Raw genomic sequence first — 25,075 nt, 5'->3', positions numbered from 1 at the left:
ACTGCACCTTTAGCTGATTTGCACCTCGAGCTGTTTCGGGACAATGGAAACTCAAACGTTCATTTGTTTCTGTCATGCAAAAGGAGCTGCACATCTCCAAGTATCTGTACTTGATTTGACCCATAATCCTATTTCATTGTCCTCCCAGTCATTATCTAATATTTCCACAATGTATTTTTTCAAGTTCCCCTATTTATAGGTGACCTTTTCAGCATTCATCCCAAGCCAGATATCTGTCCAGTGTTTCCACACAATCCATAAGGAGGAAAACTCAGTAGCCTTTTCCTCCCTCAGTCTATCCCTCACTTACGCTTCTCTCTCCCTTTCCTGGTCCCCCTGCCTCCCTCAAAGAAGGTGGAAAGCCCCACTTCGAGGGGAGATTTGAAATTCTAATCAAGTCTTTGGTTTCCTTTTGGATGACCTCATTTTTCCCATTGCAATGGTTTTAGGTGGATTTCACATTACAGCTTATTTTTGCCAAAAGGGTCTGAAGGTAATTTGTTCCATGTTGGTGAGTGGAGGGGACTGCTTGTATAATTAGAATGAAAAACATTCACTAATTTTCTGACCCCCACCGTTTTTAGATTTTGGTCCGAAGATTCAGTGTTGAGATGCTGACATCAGTTTGACCTGTACACTGTTTGAAGGCCCTCGCCTATTCAATAACACCCATTCAGAAATTGTAAGATTTGGTCACTCTTCAGCTGAATTGTATGTCGTCGCCCCGCCCCACAGTGATGATCAGAATTATGAATAATAATATGTATTGTATTGTAAATATTATGGAAATATAACATTTTGATTTACTGTTATAGCCACCGCCTTAGACTGTTCTTTGATCAGATTCTAATTGGATTCTAATTCTAAGAGCTGCGTTTTATTGCTTGCATTACATTCTCATTAACACCTTTGCAACGGTATATTTATAGTCAGATTTAATAGCTTGGATTACAAAACGATGCCCAGTCGATCTCATTTTCATATTATCACTCAATTAATTGGAACATAGATGGGCTGTAAGTGAGGAATTTAATGGTGAGGCTGCACAGGAAGGCTCTGCTCTAAAGCTTCTCATAAAGTGTCTGGCCCAGACGCTCCTCATCCACACCTCCCTCTCTAATGCACCTACTCCTGCGTCTGGGATGCCACTCCACATAGCCTGCTCCTCTCCCCTCCTGTCCACTCTCTCCTTTCCTCTCCCCTTTCCTCTCCTGTCCACTCTCTCCTTTCCTCTCCTCTTTCCTCTCCTGTCCACTCTCTCCTTTCCTCTCCTGTCCACTCTCTCCTTTCCTCTCCTCTCCCCCCTCCTCTCCTCTCCTCTCCCCTCCTCTCCTCCCCTCTTCCCTCCTCTCATCTCCTCCCCCCTCCCCTCCTCTTCCCCCTCCTCTCCTCCTCTCCCCTCCCCTCCTCTCCTCTCCTCTCCCCTCCTCCTCTCCTCTCCCCCCTCCTCTCCTCTCCGCTCCCCTCCCCATCTCTCCTCATCTCCTCTCACCCCTCCTCTCCTCTCCTCTCCTCTCCTCTCCTCTCCTCTCCTCTCCTCTCCTCTCCTCTCCTCTCCCTCACAGGTGACATGACACAGCAGCTCCCTGATAGAAGCTCTCAGTAATCACCTCTCTGTTCCCTTCTGCCCAGAGGGCTGCCTGTGATGTCACTTTCTCCAAAGCTATGTGGAAGTAAACAGATGAAATGGGAAGCATAGGGAGGCAGGTGCTGACCAGCTGCTGAGGTGTCTAGAGCTCACAGTGAAAAGCGTTGACACGGCAGCAGAAATTCCTGTTGAAAAGTGTTCCGTTTGAATGCTGCATCATCTAATTGCATTTCAGCATCTGAAATTATATAATGTAGTGGTTACTGAATAAATCCATAGCTACTGTGACTTTCTCAAGAGATGAACTCAGACATGGTGACTGTGATGACTACTTAATATCTGAACACAAACATTCAAATTTAAACAGAATTAATATGCAGAATGTGTCGACCAGGTCCCATTCCTCAGCATGTGTAATCTTCCTAAGACAGAGGCTGTAAGCTGACATTGGCTGCTATGAATGAGAGAATGTGATGGAGCTCCACTCTGAAGTAAGACAGCTTTTTTCCACTTGATCAAGGATGAAGAGGCAAGAATGGTAAGAAAGTGGGGGTGAGAGGCACCAAAGAACTCTGTCTCTGTTTGCTGGGATGACATCATCTTTCTACTATTCCATACTGTATACAGTGGACTCCTCTTACAGTGATCACTTTGGGATGGGTTAAATTGATTACTATAAGCAAATGATCGTTATAACAGATTTTTTTACTTTATTTCTCATGCAGATATACCATCTAATTGACATTTTGTATATGTATTACATGAATACAGTACATTTAAAGTAATGAAATTGACAGCTTCACCTATTTACTGAATGTTATTGACTTTCAAATTACATACAGTAAGTTAGCCTAGGCCTCCAGCTGTTTCAAACACTCGTGGTCTCGCATAGACAGACAGAGACACTGCAATCTCTCCAAACAGACAGACATGCACCAAGTATCACTGCTGTATCTCATTGGCTCATTTTTGGCAGTTTGTAAGTAAAAAATATATAGAATTGCTGGAGGTTTAAACATTTTTTCCATTGTTCTCAGGTGTAACAATGCCAAAAATGATCACTGTAAGCAGAGTATTGATCACTATAAGTGAATTATTCAAACAGCATGATTCAGAACCAAGGTTTTTGATCAATATAAGCGGTGGATCACTATAACTATAACTGTGATCACTCTAGGGCTAGGCAGATCCCACTGTATCAGAAACACTGCTGCCCTCAGTGCTGGTCCGCGTCTTCCTCCGGCCCAGCATTGAGTCACAAGCTGCCTCATTATAAGACAGAAGAGCCAATGCATTGTTAAAATGAACAGTATGGTGGCTGGAAGTCTGTGCCGTTTTATTAAACCTAGTCTGCAAATGGACAATCTGTGGATGCACAAATATGTCTGAATTCTTCTACAGCATTTGGTTTACCATGATACTCACTATGGTAGGCTACACTGATGACATAATGAACCATATCGGCCTTATGATGCAGCAGAAATGGCATGTCTAGGTTGCTCCCCTCTCTGAATTCTGCTTTTTCGCCACTAATCAGAAACACCTCGATTGGCATTAGCGGTAGTGTCAAGGAAAATTAGTCTTAAAGTGAAGTATGAGAGAAAATTTACTGCTTCATTTTTTTCCGCTCAGGCTGCTAACTGGGCATGAAAAGTAAAACAAAAAAGCAAAACATGACCATATTCCAAGACATTCCCACCTTCCAAAAACAGTGAATGTAAAACCCATTAGATCAAATAGGAATGAAAATGGACTATATACTACAGAATTACGGTTGGAATTACCGTGGTGACAGCCATTATGCTCCTATACTGAAACATGCCCTGCTTCCTATTAAATTACATAATGGAAAGTCATAAGGGACAGAAAGAAAAGTGATTCTTCATCCATGCTGGCAGCCTGTGTTAATTAGGGTAACGCCTTCCATGGACAGGCTCTTTTAGGGCAATAAACATTGCCAATAGTAAGTCAAGTTCATGTCATGCATTATCACCACGGAGGGGAAGCCTACAGTATGAGACTATGGCAGGGTGGTGTGTCCTAGGCACCTGGCCATCACTGATCCCACTCCTTAGACCTGTGTTTGTTTTGGGAGCTCTGGCTACCTCTGACCAGTGGATCAACCCGGAGCTGTGTATTTTGAGTGTCAGAAGCACTTTGTGGGACCTGTGAAATGGATTTGATTCAGGGGCTTAAGCTAGAGCCAGAGGAGGCTCTGCTCAGTGTCACAGCACAGCATAAACACCTGTTGATCTCATAGCACACCATGCGCTGACTGACCAGCCTCTGACTGTGAATAGGCGCGCTTCCAACTCCTCCACTTAAAACTGACTTCCTCTAGAGAATTGCTGCAAAGTGAGCGAGAGCTTTTCAGCAAGTTCCGACTCCTGGAACAATCAATGGTCCATAGTTTATACAGGAAATGCCAATATGGACGAGCAATGCAGTTTGATCATAATACAGAGCCAGTCAGCGCCTACTAGAAATGAGTAGTAGGGAAATATAAGTAAGAGTCGTAACGGTGGACGAAAAATATTGGGAAACTCGAGGCCAAAAAAATTGGAAATGAGGTATTGGGGTTGGCAATAAATACTAGACTTAACTGCCTGAGAATTTTCCCCCCTTTGGAATGTGTCAGACTTAGGCTGGAGTTCCCATGGCTTTGGTGTGAGGTATGTATGAGGAATGGTGCTCATTCCAATTAGACTGTTTACTTTGCCCTCTCCCTCGCGCGCCGCTCCACTGCGCACAGGCGCGTCTGTGCGTAAAAACAAAGCGCGCAAAAAACCGAGTGGACTCAACTCAGCCAATTGGACAAGTTATTTTTCTTTTCTTTTTTTGACATTGTCTCCACACTCCTTACAACTCAATGCATATCACACCCGGATGAAATACTTTATATGGGTGTCACAGTGTGTTACTGCAAAATTTGATCTTGTAGTTTTTTGCATTATGAGTAAGGATAAATCACATTCACTAGCCTATATCTTTTCAGCAGTCATGTTCCACTCAGACATTAGTTTGGTGGCAAATAATAGCCTATTATAGACGCAGGAACTTTGATTATAGGGTTATATAGGGGTTTTGTTTTTATGTCATCCTTATCGATAAGTTCCTTAAGTAGAAACTCTCCGCACATATGGAGTTAGTGCATTTGGTGGGTTGTTTATCATACAATCGGTGAGTAGGCTATAGGCACTTCTGAGCATGGAGTGAGTGTAGCCTACAGTAGATATGGATAAATGCAACTTACTGTTTTCTGTCGGACCATTGATCATGTTGAACTTGTAAATCTCTTTGGCATAGTACTCGGTTTCCGTGTTATCCTGTCCACAACTCTGCTGCTTGTCTCTTCCCAGCTCCTCAATGAGCTCCTTGGTGCTGTTATAAAGGGCCAGAACCTGAAACGGTACTTGATTTGGACCTGTTGTCTGTGGCGGACTGGTCAGCCGCAGTTTACTGAGAATCTGTCCCCGGATCGCCTCTACTCTCTTCTTCTTTATGTGGTCAATGTCCACAGTGGTACAAGTGGATAGTGACAAAGTCATAGTCACACAGTTTGAGAGGAGAAAAAACAGAAGTGCTTTGCCCAGATTCATATTTCTGATCGCTCACCAACTGAGGCTTGTCAATTAAAAATAAGACAAAAAAACAAAACAAAATTCCGATTTGAATCCCAATATCTCTTTTCATTCAAGTCGTGAGAGAGTTCTTTTCTCCGAGGATTCCCATTTTGTCAAGTGCTATGTCATCTTTGCGAAATGCGTTGCATGAGGGCAGCTCCGTGACATTCTTTGAAAACAACCTCACAACTCGTCATCAAAACCTCTTATCCTATTCTTCAGTCCCCGGCTTTGCCACACGCTCAAGCATCGTTTCCTTTCTTCGTTAGTTTACAGAGCAGCGATCTCTGCACCCGACTTCACTTTCTCCATTGCGTTTGGCTCTTTCCATCCCCTGTGCTTGGTGTGTCTCTCCGTAGTCCAGCCTCACACACTCAACAGTCACTCTTTCTCCTCTCACTCATACTTTATAGTCACAAGTAGCTGTGACGTTTTCGATCGAGGGAGGGACTGCAAAGCTATGCAATAAAGGTCTGCCCTATCCTGCAATAAGACCTCATCATATGTTGTAAGAAACTGATTTGGAGAATACAATAGGCTTGAGTTAGCCTGGTATAGGCTTTTTATTTTGTATTTGTTTTAGTCATTAGTCAGTCTTCATTTTTGTGAATTTATATAGCTACTTGTCTGTCTGTTGATTAACGATTATTGTATTGCGCACACACACACACACACACACGCACACGCACACACACACACACACACACACACACACACACACACACACACACACACACACACACACACACACACACACACACGCACACGCACACGCACACACACACACACACACACACACACACACACACACACACACACACACACACACACACACACACACACACACACACACAAGCACTGAAGTCAGAGGAGCCACATGCGATTTTTCAGCACTGGAAATATTAATATCTGCATATTATAAATAAGTTGAAATAACCGTTCGCGCAGCCTGGGAATAGCTAGGCATACCTTTGCAATGTGGAGAGCTCTAAACACAAAAATAAAGCACAAAACAAAAAATTAATGAACACACAAAGTGAAAAGCAACAGGACTGTAACGTAAACACCTCAAAGCGGCTGTTTCATCGCTGGGATGTGGAGGAGCCATTGAAGGAGCACGGGAGCCCCAAGCAGCTCCTGATCCGCTAGATGCTGCTACTGTGCAGTTTCTTCATTAGTTTACATTCCTATCGACATAAAACATACACAATAGCGACATCTAGCGGATCAGAGCGGCTATAGAAACCCTACCTCAGGCAGCTTGTGTTGGAGACTGCACAGGGGAAGGCATGGTGCTGGTGCATTATTAGGCCTAATATAAAACTGTGTGACCCCGACTTTTTTTCTTTCTTTCTCGTTTCTGATTTTATTTTATTTTTTATAACCGATTCCACGCACGTCATGAGTTTCTAATGGCGGTAGAAAAAAAACGCCCTCCTGTTTGACTGGTTAGTGGACCGCTCACTCTCCTCCTGATTAGCGTAACTATGGAGATGGTTGCTATGTGACGCTTGTTGATATCCAGGAAGACGCGGGTGGTTCAGTAGCAGAGAGCAATGGATGATAGCCTTCAACTCGCAGATACTGGAGTTGTGAAAAATGTGAGTGACGTGTGTCTCACAGAATACGTAGAAAGTAGTGGCAGAGATAATGGTAATATACGCGCTTTTAGTGCCGTCGAGAGAGGGTTTAATTTCCTTTGCCACGTACGCTAGTTTACTTAGCTTGTTAAGCTAACTAAGCTAACGTTAATAAGCAAGTAACGCTAATCGTGAACAATACATCACTCTTCAACTCTGAGAACAGTCCAGTAGCACTATTCTTGTGTCATATCACATAAGCTATCTGTAACATAATAGCTAAAGTAGCTGCTAACGTTACTGTGGGACACACGGTAGCGCTTCATAGCCCAGTCTGTGCTTAGCTTAGCTTATGCTTTGCTAACTGCAGGGTCGCTGGGTTTGCTCTTTACATGGCGAAGTCGAGAGCACGTTGCTCCATCGAGTTTTACCAAAGCTACAAAGTCCACATTCTGATTTCTTTCCTGCAATCCAATCGCTATGATAAAGGACAGTTTTCTTATGTCAGAAGCTTGTCTCCTCTGTTCTGACCTGTTGCTGCTGTAGGCCTACTAAAGTACCATTCTACAAGTATTTACATTTAGATATTACATTTCAGAAGAAGTATTTATTTTCCATATATATTTATATTTTATATATATTTTCCATATATATTTCCCATTTTCCTCAGTTATGTTATTAGGCTATGTCTTGACTTTGAGCCATCCTAACTAATTCGGAAGCCATCAGGGCACACTTAACATTCCAACAAGGCCACTTTTTTAGTAGTGAATTGCTTCTTCCATCCAGGTGATGGTACACAGCCACACATCTATGAGTGCCAAGATCAGCACCCCTACACATTTTCTCAATTGTATTGTCCAACTGATCCCAGATCAGCATCCATGGCTGATCAGTGCAAATCAAAGAAATCTACTTTCTATTCAAAAACTGTGCACAGTGGTGTAGTGGTGCCTGGAGAAGTGGGTATACTCTTAATTTATGCCCCCCAACATGTCTGGCCCCTCCAGCAAAATATGTGTTATAACAGTGACATGTAAGATTACTTTTGCATATTTAGTTCAACAACATCTTTAGCAAAACCAGGAATGCGCTTATTTTAGCTGTGTCACTTGAACTCTACTGGTCTGTCTCCTCTAATCTGTGACTCTTGCCTCAATTTGGCTCTGATAAACAGGTCAGTCCATGTATTCAAAAGCAACAGGACTGATGGCTGACTTTTTAAATGTTTATATTCTGTTTAATGCAAAGATAATATATGATAGGCTGCACTGCTGCAAATTATTTAGCTACACAGTTAATCACACAACAATAGATGGCTACATGTCCCTTCACTCTTCTTGCCCTGCGCATCAGAAGGGATTTAGAAGTGGGGATATACTCAATGGCGACTGAGAAATAAGCAGGTATACGTGTATACCACCACTGACTATGGACATTTTCCCAGGTTGCAAAGACAGGACGAAGGGCTCGCCTCGCAGTAGACCAATCATCCTTTGAGGAGGCTCGTCACATAAGGAAGTCCTCCTTATCTGCTTCCATGGGGGAGGTATGAGATCACCTGATCATTGAGAATCAGTTGCATGGTATAATTTCACCTTGCAATGAGGATTATCAACATGCATTTTGGTTTTGTCTTATGCATGAATCCAAGGATGAGGACGAGGTAGGTTAGCATGAATAAAACAGTGACTTTGCATGGCTTGTGTTGATAAAGCTCGAGTCCAGACAGTAACTTTATACCATTTTCAGTAGTCTTGGATTCATAAACATTGGCAGCTTAACGTGAGTTCTCATAATTATTTGATTGAGTTCCGGCACATGGAATTTGATATCCAGGCCTGTTAAAATTCAAAGATTAGCCGAACAGCTCACATTATGGCTTAGCCAGTATAACCACCGAATTCCAAAAAGCTCTCATCACATCTTGATGTTAGCTTGTTCACACAGCTTGATGGTTCACACATTTGGCCATATGTTATTTCATATATTCTCGCATAACAGGCCTAATTTGTAACTGCATTCTGTGGTAAATTCACATCTATATAGTCTAAACATTAACAGCAGCAGACACAAGTTTCTATTGATGGTATAGAGTTATAGAGGGGTACTTAATTATACAAAGAAGTTTGAGTTGCCTCTTTCGTACTTGAATTGTAAGGCCTAGGCATTAAGAATGCTGACAGTTTAAAAATGGCTACTCTTCAGGAAACCCGAGTAACGTTTTTGTATTCCATTCAAACGCCTTCATTGTCCTGTGTCTATTGCCCTGGGTGTAGCATCCGATGCACTTGCATGCCAAACATGCTTCTAGGAGAAACATTGTCATCAGTATAAACTTTGTATTGAACACCCACCATCTCTGGAAAATAGCAATTTTGCAACCACATTTTATTCAAAATAAATAGTTCCCCTTGCAATTGTGGAGTTGACATGTTGTAATTGTACTGCTATAAACGGTCTAATTCAAGCACTTTTCAACCAGCACATCATCACGAGAAGAATCCTTTTGACAATCATCAGTTTGTCTCTGCTCATATTGCATAACATGATGTGAAACACTTAACCTGTATTCGCAGATTTATAGAAATGCCATTGTAACGTTTTCTCAGTGATCTCCTGCTGTTGAGACGTGCTGAAATAAATGGTGCTAAATTCTGACTAGTACTAGTGACAGAACACAACTCAGCAGTGACAGCGAAAAGACCACAAACCATTTCACTCCACCAGTATTGGCATTCATGGAATCAGTCATGTTTCCTGGATTGGCAAACTGTAAACCAGCCAACATTCCCAAAGCAACAATTCCAGCGATGCTTTTGCTGTAGGCTAATCTTCCCAAATTAGGCCAACTTCCCTAATGTATGAAGCAGTCTTCTCGCGCCCTCTCTGACCTGCTGTGCACATGTAATACATTTTTCCAGAGTGTCGTGCGACTGGGTGGGTTTATTTGCAGTCTTCGTTTATCAACCCTGGCCTCTTCTGCCTAAAATACCCAACTGATTGGTCACATTCCTGACATCCTTTTCAACAAAGACTGAATTACTTTTATGGACTCTTAGGGTTTGACTACCGCAAGTTCCTTGCCCCAGAGACCATCAGAGAATCCTGAATTAGAAAACATGAGAGCGAAAGCTAATTGCCTTAACAGCCATAACTATTTTACTACGACTATGAGGTTCATATTTGGTCATGAAGTATTGGAGGCACAGGCTTGTTTTGTTTCTCAGGATACTTGTGGTCTTCTCCATTTTTGTTCGGAGAAAGAACTTTGTCAAAGGATGAGTCATTACACGGAAGACAGGGTTTGTTGTCCTGTTAAGCTTACTTTTGTCTCCCATGATAATTTCCATTGTCATGAAGAAGAAAAAACACGTTCAACCCTCAATTATTTCTGTTGGTGTTGAATCCTATTCAAAAACAAAAACGAACAGAAGAGAAAATACTCTAGGTCTAGGAGAACACACCAATAAATTAATTCATTTATTTTTATTGCTGCAGACGTTTCGGGCTAAATGCCCTTCCACAGTGTGCTTTTTGGCAAACACTCTGAATCAGTCACTCGCAGGTGACATGAACCAATATGTTATTCCAACAGTAAAAAAAAACATCCATTGTCAACAATACCAACACAAGCATGAACTCTATGGTAGTAAGAGATGTTAATGTGACGATCCTCCCACTCTCCTGGCCCAGTCTTGCAGGAGCCTGGTGGTTGAGTGCACCTGGGCCATCTGACCATCGATTGCACTCTCCCTCACCTAAACACACCTTTAATGTTCTTTTGGTTTAATCTAGTTTGTGTTGTTGTTTATTCCTTAGTTGTATTCAATAAATTATTGTTTTATCTTTTACTAGTTGTAACATTGAACACCAGGATTTAATATCACTTCAATAATTATTTGTGTTAATATTGCGTAAAAAGCCACAATTCAAAGATGGGTCTCAATAGAACAACATGAGATGAAGACCACTCCTTTAAAGGTAGTCCCATTCATGGGTACAAAAAAATACTTAACTACATTTACAAAGAACCCTATAATACTAAATACATTTGATGCTTGGCGCGAATCCCACCTACTTTTAGATTTGAATGTTCTGTTTCTCAGGAAGACTCCTCTAATGGATAATCCCGCTCTATCAAACCACATTGCTGATGCAACATTACGAAAGTGGACAGACCAAAATATCCGAACAGTTGATGATTTATATATCAATGATACATATGCTAATTTCCAACAACTAACTGAAAAGTTTAAACTTCCTGCACACAACTTTTTTAAGTACTTACAGATCAGACAATGGATTAAAGAAAAATCTAGAAACAATTTCCCAGATATCCCGAAAGAATCTCCATTTGAGACATATATATGTGATAGATTATGCAAAACCACGAGGGGTCTAACGTCCATTATATATGGTATAATTAATAACAAACTACCAGACTATGATAAAACATCCACAAAAGGAAAATGGGAAATAGATCTAGATTGTACTTATGATGAGGTAGAGTGGGGCTTTTTATTGGAGCAGGCTCAGATTCTATTAATTTCCACAAAACACAGGCAAATTCAATTTAATATACTCCATAGGACATATTACACACCCTACAGATTACACAAAATGGATAGCAATATTTCCCCCATGTGCCCGAGATGTAAAGTTACAGAAGGAGACCTCCTACACATGCTTTGGAGCTGCCCCGTGATTGAAGAGTTTTGGAAGTACGTTATTACATTAACTTCAGAGATAGTAGGCTCTCAAATTGGACAGGACCCAAAATTATGGATATTGGGGGACATGAGCTCTGCTGAAGTGAACCAGTACAAGAAATACTTTATCCTACTTGCTAGTACTGCAGTTAAAAAATGCATACTGATCAACTGGAAATCACAAGTATCTCCATCACAGAGACACTGGATTAACGAGCTCGTGTCTTACTGTACTCCAGAGAAGATACTGTATAATGTAAGAAAGAAACCTGCAACCTTCCAGAAAATTTGGGGGCCCTTTATTGATATGCTACCGTCTCTAAGAACAGGTGACCATAGCTAATTAGCATCTCTACCTGGACCAAACCTAATTTTAATGAATGCTAGAAATTGTTTGTATGTACGTATGTATGTGTGTATGTATGTATGTATGTATGTATGTATGTATGTATGTATGTATGTATGTATGTATGTATGTATGTATGTATGTATGTATGTATGTATGTAGAGATCCATACAAGGGAGATGGGTGGGGGGAGGGATGGGGTTGGGATTTATTTGTTTATTTTGTTTGGTTTGTCTTGTTTTATTTTACGCAATGTGCGTATGCTCAAGCAGAGATGTTTATCTGTAATATTGTCAATGAATGAGCAACTGTAAGATAAATAAAATAAATCTTGAAAAAAAAAAAGAAGCCACAATTCAATTTAATTTAATCCTTCACTTTGTGCAAGCACTAATTGCATGAAATTATGGGGCTTGTTCAGCCTCAACTCTTGATAATGGCAATATACAATGGAGCAGAGCAGCCCTCCTCCTGCCCTGCTTAAAACTGACATTCAGATTTATAAATGGGGTTGGTGAAGGAACCAGCTATGAAAGATGATTTCCTCTTTCATCATAAACGAAAGACATTCTTCCTGAGCACTTTGTCTGCTGCAGACCCAATTTAGTAATGAGAGATGTTGTGACTCCACCCCCCCTACCCCCCTCAAATTCATTTGTCTAGTGCCCACCCTTGTGTGCTCTGAGGAATTCATTCATTCAAGTGCTGGTCTCAGGCTCCGCTCTCAGGATCCGGATCCAAACTCAATTGACTATTTTCAGTACTATTTTCAGAATGAGAGGGAGAGGGTCATTTTTCCTGTGAATCTATTTTGGGCCAGGCGCGTAGCCCCCTGGCAGTTCCCACACTCTGCTCCATGTGTTCTGGTGCTGGAGTCGGACGGCACTGAAAACCATAATAAACAAAACAATGGCCTGCATATAGACAACTTTTCGGCTGCACATACCAATCACTGGTGTTTACATTGAGCTATGTGTCCACTTTGATACTGGAGTATAAGATGAAGCCTATCAGAAGAGAACAATGGTTGAAACAGCCCGCCTACCTTCATCAGAGCCTTTCCTGCATTCCACATTTTGTCTTTGTTTGGGGTTTTGTGTTTAGTGGCATGCTGCCTTTCAGGGTGGCATAGGTTTTTACATGAGTCTTGTCCATGGACCCCCCCCCCCCCCCATTTTATAAAGCACATGATGTAGCTTACTCAACACTGAAGTGTGTACGTCTATTGGTTCAACACTGTAGCCTATAAAAGTGATGAAGACGAAATATTATACACTATACAAGCGTGCTGTTTCTTGTGCTTTGCTCTCTGATTTTGAATCGTAATCACACTTTATATGCTTAAAGGAGAACTAACCTCCAAAACACTTTTTTTCAGCTTTTAACCAATATATATGACTTTGGGGGTGATGTGTGAAGAATTCTGGTCAGAATTTCCACATTTGACACCAAACTGTTGCCATTTTACCATTTGTATCATTTTTCAGCAGCATAACTGGCATAAGCGCCCTCTACGGGTCGAACACTGCTTTTTTTTCTTTTCTCAAATGAATGGGAGATTAGGGGCACACTGACGTCACAGTGCCCCCAAAGACTATGGGATTTCAAGATAATTACTCCCCTACCCCCTCTGTACCCTTTCGGCTCCTCAGAACTCCAAGCCTATTCTTATTGAAGTTTGCTCTTAAAATACTGAACCAAACGTTGTCAAAGTTGGCACATGTCTTAATTATAGTTAGTTTCCCGCTGAATGTGTCATTACTTTATTAATATCTTACCTGAATAAGCTCGAATGATGATGTATATATTATCAGTCCGAGTTGGAAGCAGTTGTCTCCAGCCCAGGCATGCGGGAGAGAGTCGTACTGTAAACCTCATGCACTAGCTCCAAGCTCCGCGGGCGCGCGCAGCAGAGCAGAGCTCTCTGTGCTCTGAGAGTAGAGAGAGCAGTCTGATATTTCCGCAAACAAATATGGTCGCAGTTTAGCGCACATGTAAAATATAACGCTATACTACGACGTGACAACGTGACAAAGCTTCTCTAAACACATCGGCTACTATCATTTCCCTGCATCCCTCCTACTGAGATTATATCGGTAATGATTTTGGACAGACTGAATGCGCGGAGGAGGAGGAGGAAAGATCTGCAGCTGTGCCCTGAGAGACACTCGCCTCGCTCCGACTACTGTGCCTGTTTGTGAAAAGCGTCCTGTCCAGTCGCACCTTCGCAAACAGATGCGGGATTCCCTCAATCCTGTACCCAATCTCAGACTGTATTCTCTAAATCGCACACCAGCTATTTCTGTCTGTTTGTTTGTTGCTCCGTGAGGTTACAAGCGCCCCATGCATGCAGCAGGCTGTTTCGCCAGCCGGGGTCTGGCAGGAGGGAGGAGGCGCAGGCAGCCTGCACTGCGCTGAGAGGAAAAAACTTTTGCACAACTTTTAACAAGAATCACGAAAAGCCCCCAAACTAAAATGAAAAAGGGACTATATGGCAACTTGGACGAGGGAATGACGTAGAGAAATCTCGCATTGTGTTACCCCAGAACGGGGGGTTTGTCGTATTGTGCGGTGTGCTGCTGTAACGAGCCCATGCCACTTTGCTCTCGTAACGTAGTTTAACACACTGCCATAGAGTTACATGGAGAAAAATAATTAAATTTCTAGTTCGCCACTGAATTACCAAATTGATATAACTTTCAACCATTTTGAGCAAAGCTCTTTCCAAACAGGCCACCAGCGTTGGCTAGTTGTTGATATTTATACAGATATGGCCCCTCTCAAATAAATTATTTTTGAGGCAGTAGGCAAACTGTAATGGCGTCGATTTCCGAAAAAAAATCTGGACTTCAACACAGCCAAAGAGTCCAGTATAGACAAGAGCATATGTCATTTCTTGGTTTTTTCCATAGGTATTTTCAAATCACTGTTCTAATACATATCTAGGGGGTTAGTCCCCCTTTAAGAACTGAACACATTTATCTTCTATTTGACTGAATGAACCTTTGTAATGAAGAAACTGTTTGTTATTAAAGTCGTCTCTCCTTCCAGGGCCCCCCACCCAAACCGGCGCGGAGGCAGGGAGGCTGGGCCGAAGAAAGTTCTGGATCTGGTTCTGCCAAGTGAGTATCTGCTCTTGTCAGCGCTGGCTACACACACTCTGGTTCACGCCGGCTTCTCAGAGAGTCGAGGCCGCGACCGGGAGCTGTGGTCCTGTGTTATGTGTTATTAATGAACTCTCATGCTGTTGAATGAGCTTATTTATCAGTGCATATTTGGCACTTGGGCTGTGAATCAACAAGGTTAGAGGCAGCCTGTCTGAGCAGGCAACTCTCCATTCGTCTTCATCTGTGAGCAGGGCGGTAATTGACATGGTTAATGCATCAGCCACAGGAGGGCACTGTTAGTCAGCTAGCCACTTCATCACAGGGGTTCAAGCCACTTAATCACCCCTTACCACCGCTGTCTGCTCTTTACAAGGGAAGCACACCATGTAGAATTCACCAAGTATTTCAAACAGATGGAACGTGTTCGCCAAAACACCCCCCCCCCCCCCCCACACACACACAAACACACACACAACTAGCACCGTAAATATGAAGGGTGGACGTTACTTTCTCAAAATGTCGCCTTTATTCGATTGGTGAACTGCCTCTCTTGTCCTCTCTTCCACTCCCCGCTGTGCTTCTACTCTCCAGTCTCAGTGGAGGTGAGAGCTTGACAGATGCATAAAGTCATACATTGAAGTGAACAGGCTGAGTCAATTGGGCTTATTTGCGTGGTTTTCTGCACCGTTAGTGCAAGCCGCGAGAACAGCAAAACGCCATAGATCTTTCCTCTCACAGAAGGTCAGCGTGCCGCTTCCCTGCGTTTGCGTAACCCGACTTGATTCCCTGTCTCAAAAGAGATTGAAATACAGGAGGTGTAAAAAGGCTTTTGCACGTGCATTGATCCTCTCTGAAACAAAGTAACTAATGGTCCCCCCTGGAACTGGCAAGGACTTCTCCCTTCAATGTCACCCCTCGTGCTCAATCACCGCCGCCCTCCTCCCACTAATCCCAGCGCAGAAATCCCAGGATTTGTCGATCTATCACTCCTAATTGACACTAAATGATCTGTCAGTTTATTGATGAACCTTTGAAACCAGGTTGTCACAATATATTTTATCCCTAACAACTTTTTCCAGACAGTTTTACCATGTCTATCGCTTTGCCTTACATGAGTCTTAATCAAGGGGTCTGTAATGTGTCTTAAGTGTCGCCACCCCCGCCCCCCTCCCCCTGACAGGACACAGTCCAAGGGCAGGCAGGTAGGCTCCCTCAGCCCCTCTCTGCCCTGCCTGATTGGACTCCAGTACCTTCACTGCTATTGGTCTAGAGACTCAGGAAGTGTGGAAAAGACAGGAAAAGGAGGCATAAATTTTTTTTGGCTCGGAATTTCTTAGTTGATTTTATTTATTTATTTATTTATTTATGCTTCTCTTCTTTTTTGTTGTGGGTCTCCGTTGAAAAATTAGGAACTTTTGAAAATGCATACACAATAAATTGTAACTCAAATGCTAATTTCAAGGTATTGATGATCTCAGGCTATATGTACTGTAATCTAAAATGGAAGTATGGGGATCTGTTTTGACTATAATAAGACTATAAGGCTAGGTAGCTTTGTTTGTTTGTTTGTTTGTTTGGGGGAGGGCTTTATTAATCTCTTGTGATTTTTGTCACTGTCAGTGCAAAAGAAGCCAGTAGGGGGCACTACTCAACCAGGGCAGGGGAGCAAGCAAACACCTGGAAAAAAGAATAAAATCTGCCATACAAAAATACATTTTGTGGAGTTGTTTTGACAACTAAGAATGCAAAAATACAAAAACTTACAAGGTTTTAATTTCTCACGATTTTGATATGGCTAAATGCGCCGTACGCTAATAATAGTATGGTTATTTTTTCTTTCTTTGATATTAGTCGTGTCTGTTACCTTGAATAGAATAGTGTGTGCTAAAAATACTGTGTTAGGGTAGGAAAGTGTCAAAAGACAGTAATTTGGTGTCTGGCATGCCCTCTTCAAGCTGGGCAGTGTAAATGGAGAGAAGGCTGAAAATAGCCGTGTGATCCAGTAGGAGATGGAAAGCAGACAGGAAGGGAGAAGACACCACTACTGTAGACCCCACATGTGTCTTACAGTGCCTAACAGGATTACTATCATTAAATACAGTTGAATTACAGGCTGTATCTATCAGAATGCTGGTGAGGACTCTTCCTGGCATAAAAATAAATTAATAATGAGTAAATAAAATGTATCGTTGAGTATATTTGAGTTTACTGTTATATTGAAGGTAGGAAAATGGTGTCTTGCTTTTTTTTTTATACAGATCTTTGCCTAATGAATCTCTTTTCTGTTGTTGCATAGAGCTTCAAGAAGACCTGCAGCTGAGGACCTGGAAGAGTAAGTTCACCTCATCCACATTTCACTATATTCCCCCAGTTGCTGATTGAATTCAATGACAGTTTATTTTTTTCATATGGATCAAAAATAGGCCAAATTAAATGTTTGTTTGTTCCCTTTGGAGTAAAGTGGAAATGCGCTGTACTTTCAGATTCGTCCTTGGTTGCAACTAATCCTTGCCTTTCAAGAACAATCACTTAACATGATTAAAAGACAGCGTGACTGAGTTGTCATCACTTTTATTGCTGTTGGGAGCCAAGTTTTCCTCTTATTCTGGTGTTTTCCCCTCACCCTCCCCTGCATCAGTCTATGACTAGAATAGACATCAGCACGAGCAGAGGCAGGTGGAGGACGTAGTCGTCTATGTTTTACTCATCATCACAGCTGGAGGCAGTGCACAGTGCGCCGTCAGTGCCTTTTGGCAAAGGGTGCTGTGTTGAAGTCCCAGTCAGCCGGCAAACACAGGCCCATCATCAAAGCCAAGCAGCCCAGGAGCCAGCTCACTCACTTCCTGTGATGACCTCACCGTTGGGCTGCATTTTGAAAGCATACAAATAATTCACGCTCTCTCACACTTCCTGTTCCTACAGCCGCCGCCTGCAACCGCAAACTCCCCAGGGCTCCGATGATGAAGGAGGTGAGAGCACCCTTGCAATCCCCCATCCTGTGTGTCTCCTCACGGGCAAAGTGCGGCCCGCCAGTGCCTCTCCAGCACATTCATCCTTGGGAAGTAGAGCAGATAAGCAGGCAGTCAGATCATCGCTTTTCACTGATGCTCCAAACATATTTCTTCTTGGTCCACGTGTGGATTCATACGTTGGAGCTCTGCCTCTGACCACCTAGTGTGAGACCCCCTATGAGCCCACAGACCCTTTAGATGAAAGTGACAAGTGAATATGTTCATTTGGTAAGGTTAGAGCCATGGTTGGGGCGGGGGGATCATTGGTAATCTCCTACACTCACTCAAGTCACACAAAGTCTAGAGCAGACCTCACGTATTCAGTAAAGCCCCTCTCTTATTCATTGGTTGAAGTGTGGTAGGGTTTAAGTGGTCTCCCCACCCCCCCCAGAGCGACACAGTCAGCCAGCCACACACACACACACGCACACGCACACACACACGCACGCACGCACACACACACACACACACACACACACACACACACACACACAGTGCCTAGGCAGGTGCCGTGGAGCACAGATCTAGCGGGAACATTGCTGCTTTGACTCTGTCACCTCAGGGCCCAACTCTCCGCATCACAAACAGTGTCAGGATCGACGGGGGACATTTCAACAAAGCACCGCCCAGGATAATTGTTCTATTTTTCAGGGCAAAGCAGCATGGGAAATAGGGGTGAAATTGCCTTAGTAAAGATAGGAGAGCAGCATGCACTGCTCAGGTGACAATATTAAAGGACCTATATACATACCAATAGCAGTGCCTCAGCATTGTGTAATGCAATTTATGAACATATCAGAAGGCTTTTGGTTGAATGTAGACCCACATTTTAAAAATGCACACATATTCATTACCATATTTCTAAATTTATATAAATACATATTGGGTAACACAGAATTGTGGACCAAGGCAGCTCAGCAGGCAAAGTAGTAAACAAAAATAAATAAATATTAAAATAAAGTTGCATGTCACAATACTAACTACAATATTGTATCAAGACACTCAGTATGCCTTCATTTTATTTTTATTTACATTTCAAAGATCTTGCTGAAAGATCACATAATGATGTACTTGAAAATCATGTTAGTAAAAATGGGGGGGGGGGGGGGGCATCCAAAGAGTGCTAGACATTGAAATGTAATTGATTTTGATATTTAATTCCCCAGAGCGATTTTATTTTTTAATTTAGTTACCATTTCAAATCAAATAAGAATGTAACAATAAATGAATCAAATTGTTTAAGATATTGCAAAACCTTCAGAATTTCAATATATTATTTGTTTTTTGGTCGCCACCAATAGATGAAGATGTACATCATATGCATCATACTATATGTACATGATGCACAATCGAAATGTTTACGAATCTGTCTTTCTCTTTTACGCATTCGTTTAAAAATATTTTAGCCTGTGAATGATCTAAAAACGGAAAAAAATCTGTGCATAGGAATGGTGCATATATAGATATAGATAGATAGATAGATATAGATATATACACACACACACACACACACACACAGCCGTTATACATATTATATGTTATATATATTAAACATATATTAAACATATTGCGCACTGTCTAAAAGGGCCAGTGGAGTGCAGGGCCCAGTGGTTTGGTTCTTTTGCAGTTAATGCCGCTGGAAAGATGATTACTCTGTGGAGGGAGAGCTGGAGGCAGGGGCATTGGAAATGACAGTGCTGAGGGTTAGTGAGATAGCCCCTGCCATCTTGATTATGTCCCTTACCCTCATCCCTTATGTCCACTGGCTACAAACAGAGAGAGAGAGAGGGGGCAAGCCCAATCCCCTGCTCCCATCTCCCCATCGGCTGCCCCCTCAGCCTCGTGCCGGTCCCTTAAAATAGCTCGACTATCACAAACACACTCATCTGTTTCATGTCCCCTCTGTCACTCTTAGCCGCTGATCTGTTGAATATTGTCCCATAAGCCTTTCAAATGGATTCTGTGCCTAGGTAATCATTTGACTGGACCCCCGCGTAGATTATAGGTGCCCCGGTGAAGCGGAGAGGCGTCCCGTTCTCCAAAGTCGCTGACTGCCACCCCGTCCCGCGTGCCTGCCGGGAGTATGTCTACATTCCCAGCAAATTATCCCCTTTTGATATTTACACGCTCCAGCGGGGGGAGCTGGACGCGAGCGTGTAATAAGGAGAGGCGCGGCGCAGCCCGCTCGCTGCCAGACAAAGCCACCTTGATAGATGTCCAGGCTAGGGAGGGGAGGCCATGTCGTCGGTAATGCAGAGACAGCTCTTCCTGATAGAGTTGCCCTTTGCGTCAGGAAAAAACACAGGCTTGTTTGCAGCTGCTTTTAAGCCCTCCTTGACCTCCGGTAATAGGTTGAATTTAAAGCTCATTTAAAAATGTTGTCCCTTTTTCCCACACTTAATAATAGACTTTGCATATAGAGAACCAACCTACAGCGCGCTGCTTCACATTGAGCTCTCATGGAATAGTGTTGATAGTGCATTATTGGCTGAAATGGGGTAGGGTGTGTGTGTGTGTGTGTGTGTGTGTCGAGGGGTAGAGACAACCCAGGAAGCTATTTTGCGAAGAGCCGGACGGCGAGGCTTTTTGATGTCATTGCACTAAGACCATTAAATTTGATTGGGGGTCCGGGGGGGACGGATTCTGCTGAACACTGTGCTTTGTAAATGAGAGGACAAAGTGTCACCGGGGCCTCATGAATATGAAATACCCGCGCCCGCATTTATTTGGATATCAGAAACACAGATGAATCTTGTCAGCGGCTAAACGAGTGTGGCATTTTTAATTTAGTTTAATTAAAAAAGAGAAAGGAATAAGTTCTCATCAGAGATTTTGTTTTTTAAGGAAAGTTGATAGGCTTGGTTTTGACCAGCTTGCCGTCAGAACTCTTCAACCATCTGTCAGATATGTTCAGAATCTAAATATTTTCCCTAGTCCCTAACTTTTAGTCCCTAGTCCCTCACTTTTAGTCCCTAACTTTTAGTCCCTAGTCCCTCACTTTTTAGTCCCTAACTATTTTCACGAGTCATTTTGAAGGAATGGTGACATAGAGATGGTGAGATATTTCCTCACATCAGATGTGGACTTCCATCTCTTCACCTCTATTTAGCTCCTCTATTGACTTTCCCCTCAGGCTGCAGCACTGTGTTTAGAGATTACTGAGAGCCCAGCTCTCTCCCTCTCTCTCTCTCTCTCACACACACACACACACACTTTCTCTCCCTCTCTCCCCCTCTGTCTCTCTCTCTCCCCCTCTGTCTCTTTCTGTCTCTCTCTGCGTTCTGTCCCTCTCACTCTCACCACTCGGCTGCAGAGCTAATAAGGATGTGCAGTTGCAGTTCTCAACTGCCCCCAAACAAAACTAATGTTCAGGAAAGGCACAAAATACCTCAAGTCAACACATTTCCCTTAAGAGCACCTGGGAGGGCAGTTATATTTCGCTTAAGAGCGCCTGGGAGGGCAGTTATATTTTTTGGCAACTGACATGACTTTACAAAAAGGAGAGCGATGACATATTATGGAAGTGTAGCCCAATTATTTTACTTGAACAAAGACATAAATTACTCATCCTTATTTATTCTTATGCTCTACTACATCAGTTACAACACACAGTGAGGTACCGTACTTATTACAAAATCTGATAGCAAATTCTTTGAACACATTTCAGTCAAAATGTCTTGTCATTATTCACTATTTTCCTGTCCAATCCTTCTATCTGCCTTGCTATGTGCCTCTTATTTCCCCGCTCTGAAAAAGCCTGTGAAAGTTTGCCCTGTCCTTCTTGGGAGTGGAGCCATCCTCTGTCCTGTTGCGTTTTGCCAATTAAACTGGGTTCCCACTGTTTGAGCAGCGGGCTGGCGGCTCCTGGCACCGCAGCCCCTGCCAGGCCGCACGGTGACTTCCGACCCCACACAGATGGGTCCGCGAGCAAATACTCCTGCACATGGCTGGATGCCGCCCCAGTCGGAGTGGCAGAGTGGACATGGAGGTCGGCCTAGCGGCCACGGCGGGTCCTGGGGGTGGGCGGCGCTGACAGGGCCCAAATGCTAAGGTAGCAGGGGGTGCTTTCTGGGGAGCCCCTGGCCAGCGCCCCTCACGCAGCAGGAAGAGCTGCCGCCTCGCCTCCTGAATATTCATGGCCGCATGGCTACTGTGACAGGGCAGCTCTTATGAGGATGTAGCTAGAGAGAGGGAGGGGAGGAATCAAGTGCCACACCGACATGGTCACACATACACATACATACACAGTAACACACCTTCTAATAGGCAGACACAGAAGATTTATTTATTTATTTATTTATTTATTTATTTATTTATTTATTTATTTATTTATTTATTTATTTATTTATTTACTTATTTACGGTATTTATTTATTTATTTATTTATTTATTTATTTATTTATTTATTTATTTATTTATTAATTATTTGATTCTGCCATTGTACTATGGATCACCAAATGTTGACACTTTTCAAAATTCAATCAGTGGTCCACTATGATATGCTTACAGCGATCTTCATGTGGTCTCTGTGTTTTACTCTCAGATATTCCCGTGATTCCAGACCTTGATGAAGTGCAGGAAGAAGACCTCACCATGCAAGTTGCAGCTCCACCAAGGTACTTGCACACTGTAAAGTCCATCCTTATCACACACAGGACGCATGCACACACAGCTTATCCTCCAGACCCATGTACTGTATGACACTTGACCTCTGTCAAGGCTCTGTCCCGGCTCGGGACACAAGGTCAGCTGACTTTGACGCGTGCCTGTCCTCCTCTGGTGGCATTGCGAGTATGGTGCCTTATCGGGCTGTTATGCAGAAATAACAGTAAGGTGTGATTTATGCGACTGTGAGCGGGGCCCGTACTAACGGGGCCCTTTGATTTACAGGCCAGTGAGAGACAGGCCGACATGTGTCGGCTATGTAGCGAGGCTATGACAGCGCTGGAGGTTATTAGGCTGGGGCTTGCTCTCTGTGCCAGATAATATCCACATTGAACTCATTGCGGGGGCAATGTAGCGTGTAATGTGCAGTAAGTAGGACTGGCATGCACTGCTAGGCCCCGGCCACTTTGAGAGCCCCCCCTCTTAATTCCAACCCACAGATAAGCAGCTGGGTTTCAATTTGAGGCGTTTACCACTTGGCAACCATGTCCTGCTCTCTCTGCTCTTTGGTGAAGTCTTGGTGCTTCATTGTGTTTTGCACCAACTTCAAACTGATCCCAAACACTTCTCAAAGCTCTTGTTGTTCCTCTGTGCCATGTTGTCCTCATCATGGCTTTCTGTCACCCTGTTAGCATTCAAGTGAACCGGGTAATGACCTACAGAGATCTGGACAATGACCTGAAGCACTACTCTGCCTTCCACGCCTTAGTAAGTCAAGGTCTTATATTTTCATATCTCTTCAATTTTCTCACCTTTCTTCTCGTCAAGGTGGTCCATTTAGTTTTGCAGTGCGCCTCATTTTGGGGCCTCTGTTTCTGCAAGCTAAGTAGATTCTCCTGCGCTCTTTCTTCAGGACGGAGAGATTGACTTGAGGCTCCTCACCAAGGTATTGGCACCGGAGCAGGAGGTGAGAGAGGTGAGTGAGTTTTTAGTAAATATAGCATGTGAGCTCCCAGAGAGCACCTGTCCAGCTGTTTCTGGAGCACCAGGGGAGGTCGCCACTCTGTCTCCCAGGTAATCAAGATTTATGATGTGTACATTAACACCCTCTGCTCTCCTTCTCTCGTCTCGTCTCCCCCTTGCACTCTCGCTCTGTCTCTCCCATTCTTGTCTTCTCTCTCCCTCCTCTCTCTCTGGCTCTTTCTGCAGGAGGATGTGGGTTGGGACTGGGATCATCTGTTTACAGAAGTGTCCTCAGAGCTGCTGACGGAATGGGATCAAGGAGAGAATGAGGAGCAGGCCGCGCTGCCGCTAACATGAGGAGGTGAATGAGGAGCAGGCCGCGCTGCCGCTAACATGAGGAGGTGAATGAGGAGCAGGCCGCGCTGCCGCTAACATGAGGAGGTGAATGAGGAGCAGGCCGCGCTGCCGCTAACATGAGGAGGTGCGGACCGGACTTCGGATGGCTCCAGTGGGAATAAGGTGCCTACTGTATAGAGGGGCCAAATGATTTTGGTTACAGTAACTTTAATTACTGTTCATATCCAGAGTTGATATTTTGTAAAAATGTATATATTTATTGATTTTTTAAAATAAAGTTCACAAATGGTATTTTTGCATTGTATTGTCTCACCCTATGCCACGTTCTTCAGTATAATTTTGTTTTGTTGCCCCGGTCGCTGCTCCATCCTCTGCCGATCTGGGGAGAGCCGAGACTAGCACCATGGTTCCTCCGACACATGCACATTTGCCAGCCGCTTCTTTTCACCTGACAGAGGGAGCTTCACCGGCAGGACGTAGTACGTGGAAGGATCACGCTATTCCCACCAGTTCCCTTCCATCCCAAGCAGGCACCTCGACCGACCAGAGGAGGCGCTAGTGCAGTGACCAGGACACATACCCCCAATCCGGCTTCCCACCCACACACACCAGCCAATCGCGCCTATATAGACGCCCAACCAAGCCGGGGTAACACAGGGGTGCAAACCTGCTTGGTAGGCAGGGAATCTATCGCTACACTACCCGGACGCCGTTCTTCAGTATTCTTTACATTTATTTCAACCTGTGTAGATTTTTCACTGAGTAAAATGTCACTTGTTTAATTAAACAGCTAAAAGGCAAACTAACTTTTGTTTGAAAAGCCCCTCTGAAATTAGCTGGCACAGATAAAAATGCCCTTCCTGTACCGCCAGCATTATCAACCCCCTCCTAACAAGTCCAAGGTTGATAATCAGCTAAGCTGAAATCCAGTTGATTGTGTTCAAATTAACATTCCTCATTAAAGCCTACAACCTTATTGTTATTGACTGTGCCATTGACTTTATCTTCCAGCTCTTCGATAGGAGCAGCCCTTTCTCCACTATTATCTCAAATGCATTGAACAGAGTTCCTATTGACACCTGGGGGATTAGCATACATTATACCTTTTGACTGGATCAAGAAGAATGGATCTGAGTCTGGACCAACATGGCTGCTGTTGTCAACGTTGAAGAATAAAACTCCTT

The 25,075-nt window shown here is 43.3% G+C and overlaps 2 protein-coding genes across 3 annotated transcripts in view; one reads left to right on the top strand and one right to left on the bottom strand.

Annotated features, from left to right (window-relative positions):
* Nucleotides 1-5,574, bottom strand: part of tgfb3 (transforming growth factor, beta 3) — a 15,871-nt gene extending 10,297 nt beyond the window's left edge. The window contains exon 1 of the mRNA XM_083634006.1: nucleotides 4,842-5,574. Coding sequence (XP_083490132.1) covers nucleotides 4,842-5,187 — 346 coding nt within the window. The 5' untranslated portion in view covers nucleotides 5,188-5,574. The remainder of the gene's footprint in view (nucleotides 1-4,841) is intronic.
* A 1,161-nt stretch (nucleotides 5,575-6,735) lies between these two features.
* On the top strand, nucleotides 6,736-24,152 carry ift43 (intraflagellar transport 43 homolog (Chlamydomonas)). 2 transcript variants are annotated; one of them, XM_083634428.1, is made up of 10 exons: nucleotides 6,736-6,812; nucleotides 8,239-8,340; nucleotides 14,901-14,971; nucleotides 17,253-17,288; nucleotides 17,879-17,925; nucleotides 22,510-22,582; nucleotides 23,264-23,339; nucleotides 23,485-23,547; nucleotides 23,781-23,935; nucleotides 24,016-24,067. In XM_083634428.1, the coding sequence occupies exons 1-9, from the start codon at nucleotides 6,768-6,770 to the stop codon at nucleotides 23,889-23,891; spliced, it is 624 nt and encodes a 207-aa protein (XP_083490554.1). In that variant the 5' UTR covers nucleotides 6,736-6,767; the 3' UTR covers nucleotides 23,892-23,935; nucleotides 24,016-24,067. The 2 variants fall into 2 exon arrangements, with proteins under 2 accessions (XP_083490554.1, XP_083490553.1); XM_083634427.1 differs by having other exon boundaries at nucleotides 23,781-24,152.
* Nucleotides 24,153-25,075: the final 923 nt, after the last annotated feature.

This window comes from Poromitra crassiceps (genome assembly GCF_964638095.1).
Source record: "Poromitra crassiceps genome assembly, chromosome: 3".
In the NCBI taxonomy this organism is placed as follows: Eukaryota; Metazoa; Chordata; class Actinopteri; order Beryciformes; family Melamphaidae; genus Poromitra; species Poromitra crassiceps.
This window is presented reverse-complemented; position numbering and strand designations above follow the sequence as displayed.

Excerpts from the sequence above, each read along its gene's own strand:
- ift43 (XM_083634427.1), top strand. The coding sequence starts at position 6,768 with ATGGATGATAGCCTTCAACTCGCAGATACTGGAGTTGTGAAAAAT. Across the intron at positions 23,340-23,484 it reads ACTCTGCCTTCCACGCCTTA|GACGGAGAGATTGACTTGAG; the intron begins GTAAGTCAAGGT and ends CTCTTTCTTCAG. Across the intron at positions 23,548-23,780 it reads CGGAGCAGGAGGTGAGAGAG|GAGGATGTGGGTTGGGACTG; the intron begins GTGAGTGAGTTT and ends CTCTTTCTGCAG.